Source organism: Halichoerus grypus, chromosome 12, assembly GCF_964656455.1.
Source record: "Halichoerus grypus chromosome 12, mHalGry1.hap1.1, whole genome shotgun sequence".
Lineage (NCBI taxonomy): Eukaryota > Metazoa > Chordata > Mammalia > Carnivora > Phocidae > Halichoerus > Halichoerus grypus.
The window spans coordinates 99,917,323-99,932,763 of NC_135723.1; the positions used below are offsets into that span (position 1 = coordinate 99,917,323).

At 55.6% G+C, this 15,441-nt stretch overlaps 2 protein-coding genes across 5 annotated transcripts in view; both read left to right on the top strand.

Moving 5' to 3' along the window:
• ZNF862 (zinc finger protein 862) overlaps positions 1-4,418 on the top strand; it is a 35,834-nt gene extending 31,416 nt beyond the window's left edge. For 3 of the 4 annotated variants that reach the window (XM_078059708.1, XM_036122629.2, XM_036122633.2), the window contains one exon: positions 1,324-4,418. In XM_078059708.1, the coding sequence (XP_077915834.1) occupies positions 1,324-1,499 (176 nt within the window). In that variant the 3' untranslated portion in view covers positions 1,500-4,418. The remainder of the gene's footprint in view (positions 1-1,323) is intronic. The other variant, XM_078059707.1, reaches the window with a different exon arrangement.
• Positions 4,419-4,565: 147 nt separating this feature from the next.
• On the top strand, positions 4,566-11,129 carry ATP6V0E2 (ATPase H+ transporting V0 subunit e2). The gene is made up of 4 exons (XM_036122635.2): positions 4,566-4,777; positions 6,166-6,213; positions 8,654-8,768; positions 9,418-11,129. The coding sequence occupies exons 1-3, from the start codon at positions 4,674-4,676 to the stop codon at positions 8,745-8,747; spliced, it is 246 nt and encodes an 81-aa protein (XP_035978528.1). The 5' UTR covers positions 4,566-4,673; the 3' UTR covers positions 8,748-8,768; positions 9,418-11,129.
• Positions 11,130-15,441: the final 4,312 nt, after the last annotated feature.

Below are 15,441 nucleotides of genomic sequence, written 5' to 3' on the forward strand. Positions count from 1 at the left end.
TGCTAACTAGTGTGTGACCTCGGGCCAGTTCACCTCATTGTGCCTTGGTTTTTCTTCGGAAGAGGGCACAGCATCTGGCCCGTGATGCCAGTGGCATTCTGGAAAGGTCCACCCACTACTGGAAGTAACCAGAGCACCGGACGAGCTAGGGCAGTGACAGCACATTCTCCGAGGGGCTGGGTAGACTCTTTCGGGAGGGAAGAAGTCAGTGCAGGTCAGAGGGGCCGTGAAGAAGGTGCTAGGTGGAGGAGAGGGTTGGGGCATGCCGGGTGCGGAGGCGCCTCACAGTCCCCTCGGAGCACTAGGCTGGAGGGCTGGAGTGGGGACCGGGCTGGAGGGGAAGTTAGGTTACATGGCAGGTGAGTTACTGAGTCTTAGGCAAGACATTTTCCTCTTTTCAAGTAGTCACTGAAATGAAAACCAGAGAGTTTCTCCAGGCTGTTCATGTTTTACTTCCCAGTGACAGCAGTGAAGCTTCTTCCTTGACACCTTCTTATTGCTGGTCTCCTTCCAGCACTTGTGCTCTCGTGGGTTACTGCCCAGTCTGTGGTCAGCAGTGGACTGGGTCTCAGGGTTGACAGGCTCCATAGGAAGCAGAGTGGCCCCTATCCGGTTGCTGAGCAAGGGGAGGGGCCCGGGGTCGAAGTGGAGAGGAGACCGGGAGGGCCGAGGTGGGGAGCCAGGCAGTGCATCCTTCACCCACGCGTTTGCTGCATGAGCTGCTCCCTACATCCAGCCCTGTGGGGGTGAAGGAGAAAGACACTCTCAGGTGTGTTCTCATCGGGGCAGTGGGGCTGGTACATCTGAGGCAAATAGAGGACACTACCCAATTTGATATGATAAGGTCCTCTTTCCCAGGCAGGGTTCTCAACCTCAGCACTGTTGACACTGAAGGTCGGATCATTCCTCACGTGAGGCCTGGCCTATGTGTGGTAGGATCTTGAGCATCCCTAACCTGCACCCCTTACATACTCCCTGGGTCCCCATAGCACTCACCCAGCTGTAGCTATCAAAAGTGTCTCCAGGCATTGTCATGTGTCCCCTGGAGGGCAGAGCTCTGGCCACACCGTGGAGACGGGAGCCCGGGCCTCCCTCCCCCATTCATAGAAGGTTCCCAGGTGAGACCTGCGTCCGAGGGTGAGAGATGACCAGAGCGAGACTAGATCCGGCCTGCCCAGAGCAGCCTCCGTCCCGTCTCCAGCCTGTTCTGCATGCCTTCCTCGCCGAGCATACCTTGGGGTGCAGTTGGACTTGGGAAGGGGATCATCATCCAATCTGTTTTCCCCTCAGTGTAATTGTGGGTTCTCTTTCCTCTCGCACAAGGAGCAGGGCTCAGGAAGGAGAAGATGGGGGCGCTCTTTATGGAGGAGGCTGTGACCCAGAAGCCACCCATTCCATCCTACAGGGAGCCAGTGGAGATCCTGAAGGACTGCATCATGGACCCTCCCGACAGACTCCTGTACCCCCATACCAGCCAAGAGGCCCCCGAGCTGTCCTGACAGCTCCCATAGGAGCAGGATTCCTAGGCATCGCCTTGGAGACCCCCTGCTGCCCTGCCCCTTGGAATCATGGTGACAGGCTCTCTGCAGAATCTAGGCTACCCTAGAATCTTCGTTTGGGGGGGACTCTCTAAACACCAGAAGGGGGCAGTGACAAGATAGTTAAGCCCACCTCCCAGAGAGGCAGGGTAATCAGGAGCACAAACCTGTTCACCAAGGCCCCTCTCTAAGCAGCGGTGACCTCACAGCACTGAAATAGGCCGAAAGGTTCCGATCTCAAATTCATCTTTAAGGTGCTTCAGGAAATGATCCTATCAGCAAAGATTTCACCCCATGTTCTGGGAGCAAGAGGACTTCTCTGAAGTGGGAGAGACTGTTGGCGGGAGGGGCTTAAAGGAGCATCCCAGCCCCCGCGGATGGTTGGGGGGCCGCAGGGGCACGGAGCAGGCACCTGGGGAGGGGCGGAGGGTGACCAGGCTTGGGGGACAACTGGCCTGGCTCCATGGCAGACGCAGGGAAGCCTCAACTCCAGACGGGAGACTCACAGCAGAGAATTTCTCTATCTCCTTCAGGGCCTCCCTTAGGAGGAGGCAAGCAAAACCCTCTGCACAAAGCACTCGAGGTCATCCTCCTATAGCCCCAGGACCATGGAAGAAAGGCTTTCCGGGAGGGAGCCTGCTGCTTCTCACCGGTGGCAGCCCTTCTGTGTGAACTGCTCCAGTGTTGGACGTGAGCCTGGCTTCCTGAGGAGTGGACACGTGCAAGCTTGCCCTGGGGAGGCTTGTGATCCAGCCCAGCTCTGCTGCAGGCAGAGGTTCAACCAGAATTAATGCCTTCCTCTTTTCTGTGCCTCGATTTCCCTCCCCATGACATGGCAGCAGAGAATTCAAGTGCCTGCTGGCTCCTGGTCTGCCACAGGATGGACGTCTGCCACAGGAGCGTCTCCGGCTCCCTGAAAGACAGACCTCGGGCGGCACAGAGTGGGCTTAGCTGCCTTCAGCCCTTGTCCTTGTCCCTTGCTACCGACGTCCTTACTATGGGAAGAGGTGCTCCCAAAGTGTGCCACTCTTCTCGAAGTTGCTCTGGGACCCAGCCTGGGAATCACTAGGGGTGCTTGTTAAATATGCTCCCCCCATACCTGCCCGATCAGATCCGCAGGACCGGGGCTCAGGGATGGGCCGTTGTCCGCAGGATCCTGCAGGAGCTTTGTGAGCCCACTCAAACTTGAGGACCCCCACCCCATCTCTCCGGCCTCCCGGAAGTAAAGCACTTTCCCCTCCAGGGCAGTTTCATTTTGGCAGGTTCCTAGGCTGCTTATCTGGTGGGGATGATGTGGAGCCTAGGTCCTGCCTTCCTAACCATGGATTGTTTGCCCCCTGCCTTTTAGACAGGCAGGAAGTGGTGCGTCCCGGCCTCACACTTGGGGGCCCTGCCCTGTGCTGCAAGTACAAGTTGTCTGGCCCTTAGCCAGCAGTCTGTTCTCCTCCCAGTCCTAGGGTGGTGCTGGGATCCAGTGTCCCCCTGGTTCCTGATGTTTCTGACTCTCCCTTCCCACCACCCACCCTTAGCACTTAGCCTTAATGTCATCGCCTTCCTGTTTTCTTTAGCTGTGGGCCAGGAATTCACTCTCACTCTCTGCCTTTTATTTAGCCTGTGGAAATGTCTCTCTCCCAGCCCCATGGTCTAGGGTCTGGGGTATACCATGGGCCCTTGCAGCTACAGCTCTGGCCATACCGTGGAGATGGGAGCCCGGGCCTCCCTCCCCCATTCATAGAAGGTTCTATGGGAGTTCAGGAGTCTGCCTGAGGCTAGGTGTTGTGGGTGTGAATTGGTGAGATGGAAGAGAGAGAGACCCCTCAAAGTGGGGACTGTCAGCCCCACTCTATTCCTAGATTCCAAATTTAGGTGAATTTCTGGCAAGCCTCCTCCCCATGGCCTCTCCCATTCTTTAAGAATCCTCAGAGGATGAGGCCAGTCCCTCAAGCAGTGTTGTGTGTGAGTTCCACACACACAATTCCCTGTGCTGCTCTCGGCGTGGAGGTGGAGGCCAGGTAGGGAAGCACCCAGCCTCCACATCCATGTTCTGAGGAAGCCTCCAATGCCAGCTTTTGGGAAGGCTGGGCCCCTTGGAGGGGGTGACTGAAAATGCTGTTTATCATAGAGGTTTGCACTATCCACATTTCTCGTGGGGCGCAGGCATGCTAGCTAATGGCAAAGATGACTACCCACCTTTTTGTGCAGGACCCAGGGCTGACACGTGGTGAGCACCCTTACCGGAGACTATTACCCAACCCGAGCTCTTTGTTTTGTTTCAAGACACTCGCTGCGCTTCAAATCCAGGGCCTGGAGATATCCTGGTTGGAGAGCCGTCCTATTTTTGCCTCACAAGGACAAAAGCTGAAGGGCACGGGGAATAGAAGGAGCAAGCCTTGGCCAGAGTCCTAGCTACGCCTCCACTCTCCTTTCCTTCCTGTAATCTTCATATCATCTCCACGTTCTGATCCTGGCACTCCCCCCATCCCTACGCACACCCCATAACTGCTGCCCACGGGGTCTGACGTTCTGAGTTTTAACCGGCATTATAACCGATGGTTTGATTCCAGTAGCCATAGAGACCAGGCGGGGGGGAGCGACCTCAGCCCCCTGTCCTCGCCGGACATCTCAGACAGTAACCTACTCTAGACCTTTGCTTCTCCCTCAAGGCCACGTGGAGTACCTAGGGTGCTAAGTATTTGGCAAGACGGTGTGAAGATTGGCCAATTGCCTCGTGCAGGTGTCTGTCAGCCAAGGATACTCAGGGTGATTGGCAAGGGGATGTCCTCTCCTCTTCTGGTTTCAAAGAGGTGCAAATGAGGTTTAAAAAACCATGTTTGATTCTCAACCTTTTGCTACCTGAATAAAGCAGAGTTTATTTCGGCACATGCCTCTGTCCTGTAAGTCCCGCGGGTCAAAGCTTATCAAAAGCTGATCGAAGCTAACTAAATCGGGCCGCTCGGCGAGCCCGCCCCCGCCGCACTGACGCGCTCGCGCCTGCGCGGGGGCGACTGTGCGCGCTCCCCTGGGCCGCCCGGTCGTGCTGCGCATGCTCGGCGCCCACTGCCCGGCGGGGACCCCGCGCGCCCGAGCGTCTGCGGTTCGGCCCTGCGCCCCAGCCTGGGCATCCCGCTCCCGGCCATGACGGCTCATTCCTTCGCCCTGCCGGTCATCATCTTCACCACGTTCTGGGGCCTCATCGGCATCGCCGGGCCCTGGTTCGTGCCGAAAGGACCCAACCGCGGGTAAGGATGGCGGGCGGGCCCGGCCTCCCTGCGGACCCCTCCCCGGGCGGCGGCGGGCGGTGCAGTGAGCCGCACTCCTGCGTGTCTGCACCGGCCGCGTTCAGCTCGGAACAGGCAGGCGGTCGGGGCCAAAGGGCAGAGCCGGTGGTGCTTTGGAAAGGTGGCGAGCCGACCGACACCGGAGGCAGTTAAGGGGCCCTCCCCCCTCCCCCCTCCAGCCAGTGAAGCTAGAGGCCACGAGCCGCGCCGGATGCGGTTTGTCCACCCCTCACCAGCAGTGACCTTGAGCGAATGTTACCCCTTCAAGCCTCACTTTCTTCATAGGTAAATGTGGATGAGGCTGATACCTGCCTTTTAAGGCTGCTGTGAGGGTTACCCGAGATTATGCTTGTAAGACTCTTACAGCGCATGGCACGTATTATGTATTGAATAATTTTTAGCCGGTGTTGTTTTTTGAAGGGCCCCTAGCAGATTTCTGTATCTGTTGCATCATTTAGCAATGTCTGCATCATATTATCCTCAGTTATGAAGTGCTCTCTCCTCTTGATTACAAGTTCCTCTAGGTGGAAGATTGTCTCCTTCACCACTGTAGACCCCAGTGCCCAGCACGGGACTAGACCAGGAGGCTTAGTAATGTTCAAAGAATGGATCAACTGTAATTTTTCTGGCACTGACTTTCAGGTGCTTTAGACCAGGGCCTCTGGGGCCTGGTTTGGATTAGGTTTAGCTTTGGCTGGAGGCTGCTTGGATGTATGGGCGCGGTCTCTGTTCTTCAAGATCTGCAGGGCCGGGGTCCCACGGCATCACTTTGTGAACCATTTTAGTGTCTCACCTCTCCTGCAAACCCTGGTGAGTTCTGTCTAACTGAAGTCTCTCCTGCTGCATCTTAAGCTTCTGTCTCCAGTCCTCTTCGGGTGGACACAGGTAGCTAGTCCTTGCTCCCTTTATAACCACTCACGCTGCCTTCGAAATGGCTCACGGTCTCCTTGCCTCTTGCCAGCTTCTGTTTTCCGTCCCCTTGCCCAATGAAGTTTGCATTCCAGACACCACTCCATGGTGGGTTACTGCAGATGCAGCTGGGGGGGGGGGGGTGGTGCTGCTGCATTAAGATGGGGAAAGAGTGGGTGTGGAGAAGGGAGATGAAGGGAGTTCGTAACACAACTTGGATGTGGACAAGGTGGGCTTCCCCCTCAGGTGACCCTTAGAGTTTTTATCTTCCATCTTACAATTCTCACCCTGAATAGACCTCAGCCTCCTGTGTTCAGGCGGCATCAGGAAGGCCAGCAGGAGAGGGGCCGACACCAGGAGCTCTTTAGCTCTGGCCCTGGCCAGGCCTTCGGAGGGTGCTGGTTCCACCCATCCTGATCTGACAGCCTCTTCCATTGCAGAGTGATCATCACCATGCTGGTAGCCACCGCGGTCTGCTGTTACCTCTTGTAAGTACTGCTCTCCGGCTCAAAATCTTCCCTCTTCTCCCCAGCCCTGCTCTCCCCTCTGTCCTGGTGGTGACAGATTCCACTTTTGAAAGGCTGAGTCTCTAAAGCCTAGGAGAGAAGGCAGTTTGAGACGGCAGAGAAAGCCATGGGCTGGAAATCATGGACTTTGGGGTCTGCTTCCAAATGTGCCACCTGAACAGGCTTTGTCCCGTCCATAGGCTGCAGTGAAGTGAATGCAGTGAGCCAGCTCAGTCCGGGCATCAGGCTCTCCTGGAGAGACTGTAAAACACAGCTTTCAGGGCCACGCCCTAGGCCCACTCAATCACAGTTTTCAAGTCTGCACTTAGGAGTTCATATTTTGAATACACGCCCCTGGGTATCTGTGATGTAGCCGGTTTTGAACCACAAGATGGGTGGGAGTCTTCAAACTGGGGAAGGGGGCCCTGGGGATATTGAAGAGTTGCAAGGGATCCAAGGACGTGGGCAGGGTGAGGGAATCAGCGTCCAGGTCCCGAATGTCCGGATGTTCCCTTCCTAAAACTGCCATTCACCGTAACACCTCCCCCGTTATGAAAAAACAAGTCCTTTCCTGTCACCTTGCTCCATGTTTAAATCATCCTACCTGCCAAACCAGAGAATAAGTCCAAGTTCTGGTTTTTAGGGAAGGCTCTCCGGTGATCAGTCAAGCCTCCGGAAGCCTCTATGGCTTCCCATCATCCTGGGTCTCATACACTCTTTTTATGGGGTGGGCTTGGCACAGTTGGGGTGTTCTGAACTCAGAACAGTCAAAATAGGACAGGTAAGGGGCGCCTGGGTGGCTCAGTCGTTAGGCGTCTGCCTTTAGCTCAGGTCGTGATCCCAGGGTCCTGGGATCGAGCCCCGCATCGGGCTCCCTGCTCCGCGGGAAGCCTGCTTCTCCCTCTCCCCCTGCTTGTGTTCCCTCTCTCGCTGTCTCTCTCTGTCAAAAAAATAAATAAAAATCTTAAAAAAAAAAAGACTGATAATCCAGGAAAATTAAAAAAAAAAATAGGACAGGTAACGACGTGATGAGCTACTGATTCTTTAAAAGGTAACGGGTTGTTTTAAAAGTAACTGGAATAATAAATTGAGAAATAACAGTGACTGGATATTTCTTAAGACTGCCAAACTTTTCAAAATACATAGGATAAGGCCCGCACTTAAAAAATTTTTACGTGATGGCTTTCAGATTTGGGGTATGTTTTGTAGTTAAAACCTGTTTTATCTAATTGGATCACCAACTATTTATTCCTGTTAGCCAGTTCTCTCCTTTCACTTTATCTAATGTTAAATATTTTCTACCTCCTATTAACAATAAAAAAATAAAACTTGTTAAAAATAATGATGACTCTTAGATGTCCGCTTACATATATGGGCGTGTACGGTTTTTCAGAATTCTCCCCAGACAGAGCGTCTCTAAGACCTGTTATGCTGTTTCTTGGTCCTTCGGGGCTTGGCAGAATGTCCTCATCGGTCCCAGGGAGGGCCGTGGAGGGGCCGGGGTTTGCTGGCTCAGAGACCAGGACAGAGCGGGTGGTGGCTGGGAACAGGCATATGCTCTGGCTGTGCGTAATTACAAACACCGTATGGACCTCTGGGAAAGGGAGGCTGGCTGCAGAGCAGGTGCACACAGGCAGCAAGGTGGGGCCGCTTAAGAGAATGCTAGGCCTAGAAATCATGTTTACAGAACATCAGCTCAGGGATCGTGCGGATGATAAGCAGGCTGTGGTTTCTGACAGCTTCCGTGGGGGCACTCGGGAAACAGCTAGAGCCTTCCTGATAGGACACCAGATAGAGCACCGCTGGGGCCTGTGTCAGGCATGGGAAGCCGTGCCCCTCTAGGGTCTTCGGGGGCCTGCAACCGTGGGCACACAGAGTCATGCCAGTGGGGCCCGACCCCCCACCCCCGGATGTGCAGCCCGCCGACGGTCCCTGGAAAGCTCACGGGCCTGACCAGCTCCTGTCCTGTCCCCAGCAGGCCTCAGAGTGGGGCTCTCTGGTCGTCAGCCTTCCACAGGAGGTGGTTCCTTCCTCTTGCTCCTAAACGTAGGTGGTTCTGACGTGCTTCCCGTCGGACCTGTCCTGTCTGCTCCCAGGTGCAGGCTGGGGGGGGGCCTAGATCAGATGTACTAGGGCACAGCCAGGAGTCACTTTGAGCATACCTCTGGAGGCTGCCTTACTTCTCTCATCCCAGAGCCCAGCCCCAACTCGGGTCTTATCAGTCGACAAAACATCAAACCAAACCTAAGCCCGAACCCACAAGCTCCCAGGCCAAGCTCGCGTGCTGACTAGGGGCCCTTCGCTCCCACACACGGACCCTCCACCTGCTGGGTTGGCCATGTGACCAGAGGCAGCGTGCGGGGTGCGGAGGGTGGGGTTCCTCCTGTGTCCTGGCTCACCCTCACTGTGCTGTCCCTGGCAGCTGGCTCATCACTATCCTGGCTCAGCTGAACCCCCTTTTCGGGCCGCAGCTGAAGAACGAGACCATCTGGTACGTGCGCTTCCTGTGGGAGTGACCACTAGCACTTCGGCCCCAGGTACTGAGGGCCCAGGCCCTGCGGGTGGGAAAGGGGACTGCTGTGCAGCAAGAGACCAGGCAGGGCAGTCATGAGAGTTCATGTTTATTTTATTTTTTTCTATTTTTTATTTGAGAGAGAGAGCACAAGCTGGGGGGCAGGGGTTGGGGAAGAGGCAGAGGGAGAAGAAGAAGCAGGGAACCCGATGTGGGACTCGATCCCAGGACTCTGGGAAGGCAGATGCTTAACTGACTGAGCCACCCAGGCGCCCCAAGAGTTCATGTTTAGATTCAGGCACTCATTCATTTGGCAAAAAAAGGAAAAAAAGAAAAAGATGCAGAGCACCTAATCTTCCTGCCTGGTGCCATGCACGGCAGCAGGGATTGAGGGAAGAGCAGGGTTCTCAGGGGAAGCAGGTCAGGCCGAGCCACGGCGGTGGGTTTGCGGGGCTGCAGAGGTGGTGGCCGGGGATGCAGAATCTCTTCTGAGGGAGGGAGCACTGGGGCACAGGGCCGTGAGACACTAATCGGACAGAGGGACAGCTGAAGTGAGCTGAGAGGCCAGGGCAGGGACAGGGACAAGGAAGTTCTCCAGGGAGGGTGTGAGAAGGAGTGGTGAGAGGGGGTCTCCACAGCAAGGAGGTGACCCCTTCATGTGATGTGTTTTTCAGGTGCCCCAGCTCTCTGGATGACTTTGGCCGTCCCATCCCTGATGACCCCTTTGTCCCCACCCTCACAGCTCTATCTGGGTCCCTCCATGGCTTCCTCCCCCAGGATCTGCCTGGTTCTAGCAGCTCCTGCCTTCTGCATCCAGTCTGGGCCTCAGGAAGCCTGCAGCTGAGTCAGGCTGGAACAGAAGATACCAGCCCTCAAACTGCCCCTGCCTGTCCCAGGTAGACCCCGGCCAGGAACTGACACGGGTGGGACTTGCCTTTTACGAATGAGGCAGCCTGTCCTGGGGAGAAGGGGTGTCCAGCCCGGGATGCCCCAAGCCTGGGGCGGGCTGGACCAGGGAGAAAGCCCCGGATGGGGAGTCCGCTGGTTCCCACCAGCTCTGTCACTGTCCTGTGCGGCCCTGGGAAGCATCCCTGCCTCCGTGTGAGATGGAGAGACCCGATCGGGGTGTCACAAAGGCCTTTCCTGGGATTCTTTAATTTTCGGACACATATAGATGTGAAATTTCTGAAAAAGTCGAAGTAATGGAAAAACATTCACACACAAAAAGCAACATAGTGATTTGGGTCGGGATTGAAGCCAGTATGTTTAGGATTCTCTATAGTCACTTAAATGGGCTTGCTCAGAAAGCTGTATCTCCTTAGAATATGCTGTTCCACCTTCCTCCCCTGTCTTGGTCCCTCCTCTGTGGGTGGGCTCCCTGCTGCCTGGAGGCTCAGCGTGAGCACGGCCCCAGGCCTGGATTCCCTCATTTGACGGCAGTGGGGTGGATTTCAGAGTCCCCTCCCCCGCCCCAGCAGCAGCAGCTAGGTCGCCTGGAGTTAGGATGAAGAGAGACAGGTGTGGGTGAGGTTTGGGTGCCATTGTGGCCCTCTGGGCCCATCCTGGCCCCCTGAGGCCAGCCCCAGACATGTCTGCCCCGGAGTGGCCTGGGCTCTGCGCTCGGATGGTGAGGGTAGAGGGGCGCCTGGCCTGACGAGGCCTGGAAGGCAGAATGTGCAGGCACCAGACCAGGGGGAACCTAGGACCCCCGCCCGTGCCCTCCTCCCAGGGGAGTTGAGGCTGAGACCTCATGCACCTCCCCCCCGGTCCTCCCACCCCCACCACATTGCCTCCCTGGGGGAAGACGCCAATCTTGAATATTTATTGAGTGTATTTATGTGATTCACATTCCATTTAGTGGGCATTATCTTTGGAACAGTGGTCAATTGCGATACTTCCCACGTAGATTTCTTGGTTCTGGGCTTGGCCTGTCGTTCAGAGCTCTTGATTTGGGCCTCCCTTTGACATCCCACCTCACCCCCCTTTCAGACTCCTTTCCTGGGGATGTTGAGTATGGGTTGTCCTGAAAACCTGATCCATGTCGAGTGGCTCATGAGTGGTGGCCAAGTCCTGGCTGAGGCTGAGTTTGCTGGCTGCCGGGCCTCTGTCCACCCAATTCCCACATGCTTAGTGGTGGGTTGGAGGGCACAGGAGAGGGGCATGGGGATGGAGGCTTGGAGCTGCAGCTCTGGATCGTGGACACTGAAAATGACATTCTCCTGAGACCTGAAGGAGAAGGTCCAGCCGTCCCGGGTTCTGCCCAGAAGCAATCCTGGCAGAAGGAAGACATGGGATTGTTCAAGCAGAACTCTGACCACCACTCGTCTGTACCCCAGATACAGAGTGCAGGGCTCCTGAGGCTGAGCAATAAAGCAGGTCCCCCAGATCTCCAGAGCGTGGCCTGCCTCATTCCTAAATACCTGAGCGCGCCCGTCTGCCTGCTCCCCGGCCCCTGGTCAGTGACCAGCTTCCTGCAGGGGGCTGGAACAGAATGAGCAGAAGGGACTGGCCCTCCAGGGCCAGGGAGTGTAGTTCATGGGTGGAAGTTTAAGAGGTTTAGGGGTGGGGAGGCACACGGAGGAGGCACTGGGACAAATGAGGGACCAGACCATCAAGGGCCTGGACACCATCTCAGGAGCTTGCATCGATCCAAAGGGCAGTGCAAAGCCACGAAAGGGAGTGACGTGACCCTATTTGATTTCTAGAATGATTTCTTTTTTTTTTTTTAAGATTTTATTTATTTATTTGACAGAGAGAGACACAGCGAGAGAGGGAACACAAGCAGGGGGAGTGGGAGAGGGAGAAGCAGGCTTCCCGCGGAGCAGGGAGCCCGATGCGGGGCTCGATCCCAGGACCCTGGGATCATGACCTGTGCCGAAGGCAGACGCTTAACGACTGAGCCACCCAGGCGCCCCTAGAATGATTTCTATAGGGTGTGTCACGGACAGGAGCCTGTCGATAGGGCGCCGGATGAGAGGTGGTGAGGACGGTGGTGAGGATGAGGGGAGTGGGCCGATGGAACGTCCGGTTAGGGCTGAAGGTGACCAACCTGTGGGCTGTGGGAGAGGGGGAGGCAGGGATGGATGTGGACTGCTCTGGGCGGGGAACCCTGTGGTGAGCAATAGATCAGGAAGCCCCTGGTCCTGGTGGCTGGCCGGGCTCCGTGAGGGGCCACAGAGGAGCAGGTTTCAGAGGGGAAACGGTGGCCTGTGGTTTCCTCTGTTTCCTGGTGAGTCAGGTGCGTCCAGGGCATCCGCGTGGAGATGTCCAGTGAGCGGTTAGGTCAGGGGTTTGAAGAGTTGAGGGTCTTCAGCATAAAATAACAGATGGTCCCTGAAGCCATGGGGTGGAGTGCAGTGTGAGACAAGGCTGGGAAAGAACGTTCAGGAATGCCAGTGATCACGGGGTGGGCAGATAAAGATACAAGAGGTTCTCAAGGAGGCAGGAGGGGAGCTGGGTGCCCGTAACTGTCACTGAGTTCCCGGAAGTGATTCAAGAGGAGGGAAGGTCCAGCATGTCAGAGGGCCCCTCCCAAGAAGTCAAGGGGGAGGGGAGAAAGACAAGTGACAGCAGGACCCTCTGAAAGACCTTGGGAGACAAAGGGAACGATACAAGGAGGGGGCCTTCTTGGCTCGCTTTTCCTGGGTCCCTGCGGGTCAGGCCCTGGGCCTGGGGACGTGCCCCGTAAGGCTGCGTGGCATCTCCATCCCTGCTGCTGTAACTTAAGCTAGGCCCATCCCCCTGGGACCCCTGCTCCCCCAGCGGCTCAGGGATGCTGAAGATCATGGGCCCAGGCCCAGGGTTGGGGGTGGGGGGCGACATACGGTTGCTTTCCCCACTCGGTTTTCTTTCCCTGGCTTCTCGGTTTCCCTGGTGTTGGACCGCTCCAGCTCCTCCCAGACTCTCCCAGGACGTGTGTCTGTCCCTCTGGTCAAGTGGAGTCCTGGGGAGCGTCCCTGCTCTCCAGGCCACCTCTGAGCAGCTCAGGGCTGGCAGCTCCTTCCCCAGCTCAGTGACTTTTCCACCGATTCCCTCCGTTCTACCTGCACGGCTGTTCAGGGACAGAGGAGAGCAGCCGAGAGCACGGGTGCACGACTCCCAGGATCCGATGCCGCCCCCCCACCACTTGGTGAGGATTGCGTTCCTATCAAAGCTCTCACGCCCACACCCCAGGCAGAAACTGCAAGGTGAGCAGGATTTGTCCAACATAAACACAGCTGGGCATCAGTTAAAGCGGTGAAGGCACGTTTTATTCTGTAAGTACTGACGGCAAGGGAAATCCGAGCTCGGTCCCATCTATGCTGAGGTGAGGGGCAGTTCAAAGGGAGAATGAGGGAGGAGGGAGAGGGGGTAAGCGGGGGCTCAGGTAGAGTCAGGAAAGTGAGAGATCACAGAGGGTTGGCCAGTGGAAGTGCCACTAGGCCAGCTGTGTCTCCCACCGGGGACTGGGACCAAGGCCCAATCCTTCCTGATTTCATTTTGGAGGAATGAGGCTCAGGTCCTTGAGAAAGACATTACTGGATTGCGGGAGATCCATACACATATGTCTCACAGGGACAGAGGAAGGATTCATGATTGGAAGCAGTTCTTTTTAGTAAATGCTCTAAGAAAGGGCAGAGGGCAGAAGGTCAGAGGTCTGTGGTCAGGTATTGGCTAGAACAGACAGTAAGTTCTTCTGACAGCCCAGAGCTTTTTCAGACAAGAACTCAACGGGTCTAGGCTGTCGCAGGGATCCAGCCTTAGGCTGTCTGAAGCCTCGCTAGGTTGGTTGAGTCTCTTGGTGCAGGGTCTGGATTGAAGCATTAGGTGCTGAGATCAGTTCTTTTGCAGTTAGTTTCAAGCATCCACTGCCCGCCACATGGGAGGCAAAAGATCCGTACGGATGGGCGGTGGCAGAGAGTAGGATACCCCTGCACCATACCTCGTGGGGAAACAGCCTCGGAGACCACCCTGGGATCGGATAAGCCCAGAGAGAAGACCAAAGGCAGCCAAGGTAAGCTAAGCTGCACACACACAGGGTGGCCGACAGAGGGCAGTGCTCCAACGAAGGATCTACACCTCCAGAGACCCGTTTATGCCACCCCCGGGGATGCCTCCAACCGATGTTAGAGGTGGTGGCCTTAGAACATGGCTGTTGGGGGGCGGGGGGCAGGGACAATTCTCCAGAGGAGACCACAGCCTGGGTGAAATGTCCTTCAAGGATATGTATGAATGCCCACGGCTAATGTTTACTGAGCAGTTGTAGGTGCCAGGCACTGCTTGGGAAAACCAAAGGGCAAGGAGCTAAGGAAACTTGCCAACTTGCTGTTCTGATGCCAACCTTGCAGGCAATCTTGTGTGCCTTTTTCCCACCTCAGCATCCCTTCGGGATCTGGCATATTCCAGTCTATAGAAGGGACACCATCAGCCCAGATTCGGAACCGGGGAGAGGAGATACAAACAGAAGTGTACCCTTACTGCGGGCCACAGAGTTACCCCTCCTTGATGAAGACCCTAATGCCCCTTGGTGAGTTTCAGTTGCTTGGAACAGAATTAGGATAGTTAGTAACAGTGGGAATGTGAGGAGGCGAGGTGAAAGCCAGTGGGAGTGGTTATAAGCTCTATGTCTGTGTGCTTGGAAGTGACGTTTGTTTATAAACCTTGGGGTTTCCCGGAACAAAGTCAGTTGACAGCCACCAGAGTTTTGCTTCACATGTAGTACCAGAAAAGTGAGGGCAGATGACCCAAGTCTTGCCTAACTCAGACCACTTCCTGTGTCAATGAACCTGTGTAGACATCACTCAGAACAAAACAAACCCATCGAATGCTAGGACCCAACTACGTAGCGTACAACAGAATCTCCAGGGATGGAGTGAAGATCCCAGACTTGTAATATGCACTCCGGGTGGTTCTTAGGCAGGCCCACACAGGTCTAGGGACCAGAGTTTTGGAATCAGGATGGAATACAGTCCACGTAATAGAATTATCTGCTATGCTTGAAAATGCGGATTCCTGGGTCCCCTTCCAAAGCCTGCTGGATTCGAATGTCACAGATGAGACTCAGGATTTTGCATTTTAAACAAGCCTCCCAAGGGTTCTTCTGCTAGCTGAAACCCTCTAGAGAGGGTTTTCCAACTTCGGCCCTATCCATAGTTTGGGCTAGATAACTCTTTGTTGGGGGCCAGGGCTACTGCCCTGCATTGAGGATGTTTAACAGCACCCCAGACCTCTACTCACCAGATGCCAGTAGATCCCTTCTCCCAGCTCCCGGTCGACAACCATCTATGTCTCTAGCCATTTTGAAATGGGGGCAAAGTCCTCCCCACTCGTATATTGGGAACCACTGCCCTAGAATCAACCACTCATGTGATTGATACATTTTAATCAGTTTATCAACCCAGAGCTCCTGTGAAAGGGGGTTGGAAAGCTTGAGTGCAGCTGATATCCTGAGCGTCAGGTGCCCTGTGTGCCTTTCCCAGCAGGACCTGGAGCTCCTGACCTGCAGACCACACCCTGGGGAGAAGGAAGCACCCAAGCTTTAGGGGATTATTGGGAATCTGAGCAGACCCTAGTCCCAGTGCTATGCAGTCCAGCAATAAGCTGGTGGCTCATCGGAGGCCAAGTGAGTGAGGGAGCTCTGGTGTTGCATTGAGCCCAGTAGAACCTTGAGCTCACTCTGCCACCATCTTCCGCCGAAAATCGTAGGTGGGATGGTTAGA